This window comes from Camelina sativa, chromosome 1, assembly GCF_000633955.1.
Source record: "Camelina sativa cultivar DH55 chromosome 1, Cs, whole genome shotgun sequence".
In the NCBI taxonomy this organism is placed as follows: domain Eukaryota; kingdom Viridiplantae; phylum Streptophyta; class Magnoliopsida; order Brassicales; family Brassicaceae; genus Camelina; species Camelina sativa.
In genome coordinates, this window is record NC_025685.1 from 9,161,324 (window position 1) to 9,166,426 (window position 5,103).

General features: G+C 28.2%; 1 protein-coding gene across 1 annotated transcript; it reads left to right on the forward strand.

The window, feature by feature from the left end:
* On the forward strand, nucleotides 1,953–3,155 carry LOC104705727 (F-box/kelch-repeat protein At4g05080-like). The gene has a single exon (XM_010421795.1). The coding sequence runs from the start codon at nucleotides 1,953–1,955 to the stop codon at nucleotides 3,153–3,155; it is 1,203 nt and encodes a 400-aa protein (XP_010420097.1).

Consider the following 5,103-nt stretch of genomic DNA (forward strand, 5'->3'; position numbering starts at 1 on the left):
CAACTTTTAAAAACAAAATAAAATAAATGAAAATAGTTTTTAGAGAAATTTACGATAAATAGATGCAACTGTAAATTCTATATTAAGTTTATTAAATTTCTTTATTGCTATAATCATTTCTAAAATTTGATTTAGATTATAGAATAACGTTTAATATTAGATATTAATATCCAAATTATTTAGATTCAACATAAAACGGAAAATTTGTTTCAACAAAAAATGATTTGTTAGTTATTGATGAAAAGACAAATATATAAAATTTTCAAAAGACATGACTATTTAAATTGACACACCTATTAGAACGAAAAATTGTGATAAAAAATATGAATAAAATTTAGTGAAAAGACATAACTCTACAATGAACAGATACAACATAACTGTTTGAGTTTTAAGAAAAACAAATAAAAACAAATTTTTTACCAAAAAATACTACGAGAAATTGCAACTGTTGTTTGCATTTATTCGGATTGTTATTATAATGAACAATCACAACTTTTTGTAAAACACACACTTTAATTTTTTTACAGATTTTTTTTGGAAAATTATCCAAAAGGTACGATTGAAAAACATAACTTTTGGTGGCATTTATTCGGATTGCTGTTATATTCATTATTCCAAAAGTATTTTGTTAAATCAAGAATTAGAGTAAATTTTTGACTTTTAAAAGAATGAATGCTAGAAGGTAATTTAGAAAAATTTATAAACTCGTTGAGATTGAAATTTTAGTTGATTTTGTGTCATGGAAAAAAAATGAAAACAGTTCAAACTGACTAATATATATAGATTTCAAAAGATACGAATGTTCCAATAATCACAACTTTACAGTGAAAAGTTGTAACTTTTCATAAATAATTGTTTTAATGATGCATCACGACTTTTCGAAAAATATCCAAAAGGTATGATTGAAAAAACACAACTGTTAGTCACACTTTTTCGGATTATTATTATATATAGATTTTATGTTGTATTTATTTGTTAATATTGAATGTTTTGTAAATAAAGGAATAACTAAATTTTCTGACCGTCTGTATGGCTAAATATTTATATTAATTTTTTAACCTGCAATATACTTCATGATCATTTGTTTGTTATATTTAGTTTGTTTTGTTTAGTGTTTGAGATTTAATTTTGATTTTTAATTATTATAACAAAAAAATAAGAGATCTAAATACATAATAAGTCATTTATACGCTATGATTAAGTCACATTGTTTCTAATGATTTAATTATTTTACACAATCTTAGTTAAATCAACTTGATTTTATATGTCAAATATTCTAATATTAATAGTGTTGAAAAATAATAAATGAGGATTTAACCCGTGTTAGCACAAATTTAATGATATTTTATTAATTCCAACATGTCCTCTTTATAACTCATTTACTATATAACCATATTATATAGTATTTTAAACTTTTTTTAATTTTACATCTTTGAAATCTTTTAAAATTTTACTAAGTTTATACACATTAATTATAATATTTAAATAAATGTGAGTCGAAGTTTTTTTTACGTTAAAAATCAAAGCTCAAACATATTGGAAAATGAAATAGGAATTAAATTATTGTTTATTTTGATTGCAAATTATTCAGATAGAGAATATCTTCAAAACACAGTAGAAAGTGTGGTTAAATATATAATAATTTTTATTTCTATACTGTTTTCGGTCTAATTTTTTTAGTTAGAATAAAATGTTAAATATTTAAGAAACAAAATTAAAATTTATAACTCGGTTGATAAGGCCCATGAGAAGTAATAGATGATCCATCCATACAATTGTTGTGGGCTTGAGTAATTTTTGACGACCGAATTGACGATCTCTGTTAACACTTTTGACTTTTTGAGGCTTAGAATAAAATATCTATCTAGTCTAGGTTATAAAAAGAAGAAAAAAAATTGGGCAAGAAGTGTTACGCAATATATTAGAAACCCTAGTTTTCTTAATTGAGAAAAATGACGTCGATGAGTGATCTTACGCAGGATTTGGTAGAAGAGATATTGTCCAAGGTTCTGATAACTTCTCTTGGAGCAGTGAGATCCACTTGCAAAGGATGGAACGCTTCATCCAAAAATCGGATTCTATGTAAAGGAGAATCAAAGAATCAGTTTCTAGGATTCATGATGAAGAAGTATAAGCTTTTTTCAATGAAGTTCGATCTCCATGGAATCCTCTACGAAGAAGATAGTGATGAAGAATTCGTTAACCCATCAATAAAGGAGATAGGTAATTTTCTTAATCATGCCAAGATATCTCAAATCTATCACTGCGACGGTTTATTGTTATGTGTCACCATGGATAACTCAAGGCTTGTGATTTGGAACCCGTATCTGGGACAAACCAAGTGGATCCATCTCAAAACAAGAATAAAATCCACGTATGCCCTTGGATATGACAAGAACAAGAACCACAAGATATTGAAATTTTTCAATAATAACCAGGGCTACTACGAAGTTTATGATGTTAAGTCTAGTTCATGGAGCACTTTTACTGTCATTCCCAAATGGAATATTGATTGTGATAAGTTGGGTGAATCGGTAGATGGAAATACTTACTTTTGGACCAGAAAAAGAATAGTGGTGGAAGGGTCTGATTTAGAAGAAGACGATGATGACCCTTATTACTTAATCTGTTTTGATTTTACAGAAAAAATATTTGGACAGTTTCTTCCTCTGCCGTTTCAGTATCTTAATACTGAAGAGTCGAGGATTTTTTCTTGTGTTAAAGAAGAGAAACTAGCAGCGTTATATCAACAATGTCATACATCTATGATTGAGGTTTGGATTACTACTAAGATAGTGCCCGATGCGGTGTCCTGGACCCTCTTCTTAAAAGTTGACATTAAGCCACTCGTTGGTCTTGATTTTCATTTTTTGGAAAATAGTTGTTTCTTCATTGACATTGAGAAGAAACTCGTCGTGGTTTTTGATTTAGCTGAATCTGACATCTACAAAACGAGTAATTCTTACATCATTGGAGATAAGGGATACTTGAAAAAGGTGATTCATGGGAAATTTAAAGCATTTCATGCCCCACTTATGTGCTCTAGCTGTTATGCTCCAAGTTTAGTGCAAATTGATGACCTAATTGCAAGACGTGAGAGGAACAGGAAGTGGAAGAGCAACATAAAAGAGTGGAAGAGAATGAAAAAGAACTAAACACAACAACGTCTAATCGCTACCGGTCAAAAGGAAACAAGAAAACTTAATTATTTTGGGATGGATGATAGCTTAGATTATTTTTTCATTCGATTTTTTTTTGTCTTTTCTTTTGCATTGTACTCTTGTTCTTTGAACAAAGACTAGACGATTATTTTGTTACCTTTTTGATTAAACAGACAGTTTTAGCTGGTTAGAAACTTTATTAAGAGATTTTGAGACAAATTATGGTGTCTCTGAATCTCTGATTTCATTTATTAAAAAGAAAGTATCATAAATATGATTGAAGATCAAGCATAACTATGATAAAAAGTGATGTAGAAGATGCAAATTAGCTTTAGACTTCTTTCATTTTATTCAGGCATGAATAAAAGTTCTTCTCCACCAATTAAAATCAAATTCTTCATTATACCAATTAAAACAAATTTTCGAAACAACACAACATCCTCTGACTTTTTGTGTTTATTCTCTTTGGTAACTTTGCGTACGTGCGGGTCAAAAAAATAAGAAGGGTAAATTATATGATGTAGTTATGACTTTTTTATTTATTTTAGGTGAAAGTAAAAAGTGTTTTTCATGTGTTAGCCACTTCCATAATTTTGGACAATTAAACCCTTGAAACAAACAAACTAAATGAAGTCTTTAGTTAAGTCAGTTAGGATTATTCTCATTTTTGTGACTATATGGAATAAAATCCGTTTACTACAGTAAAAAAGTAAAATATAAAATAAATAAAATTAGTCACATAGTATGATGTGTTTTGCTAGTACTGTGTTTTGATGTACGGTTCTTTGCAACTGTGTACGTACAAAAGTCATTAATGTTATGTACGTATATATACAATCTTATTGGAAACATAATTATACTGTTGATTATATATAACCTTCAGAATTATAATTATTCAGAAATAGTACAAACATTCCGAACATTCAGTAATGTACGTAAAGTTCTTTTATTCAATGTGTACGTCCATAAGTGCTCAGTAATGTATGTAATGTTCTGAATACATACGTACACTAAAAAAAAATAAGACTTATGATTTGCTCTATGGTATGATGTACGTACATAATGTTCTTTTATTCAATGTATACGTCCATAAATCTGTTTTTAATAGAGAGTATAACTGTATTTTTACAGTCGTCTTCAACATGTGTATCCTCTGCAACCCTAATATTGCAGTTATTGTTCACGGTTTTTCATAAGCCTTCTTTTCCTTTACATTTTAATATTTTTTACACCTAAATCTTGTAAATCTAGCTTATATTAATATTTTTAAAATCAAGAACTAAAATTTGAGTTTTTAAAGTGTTTGGAAATTTTTTTCAGTTTTACTCACCCAATGTGAAATTTTCTCTTCTTCTGCTTCTCGTCGGAGTTCTAATCGAAACTATAGTTGCCAGAGTTCTAAACACAGTTTCGTTTCACCAAAATTTATTATTCCATTTTTTTTTGTTAAGGAAGATGATGAACTTCACGCTTTGAATTTTTTTTTTCTTCGTTTCGTATACTGAACTAAATCTTTAAAATTATTTCAATTATGTTTTTCTTTTTTGGTTAACCAAACACTGTATCATTTGGGTAATGTTATCAAACTATAATTGTCTAGTTAGAGGGTATTTTTGTTCTTTTGTTTAAGGGTGGCTATTGCGTGAGAAGTTATATTGACTTTGTTAATTCATGAAAGAAAATGTTTTTTTGGTGTGATTGGTGAAAATTTCTTAAATAAGAAAAGGCAGTAAAAAAGTCTTTCCTACTACAAAAACAAAACGTCAAGTTGATTGGTGAAACATACCTGTTTTTGGAAAACACAAGTTGATGTGATAATAAATCTTGAAGTGCACTTCTTTTAGCTTGAACCAGAGATCTTGAAGTGTTAAGATGTTTTGTACAGAGAACAATTTAGATCGAAAGAAATAATGCTTTCCGTAACTGAAGACCATGTATATAT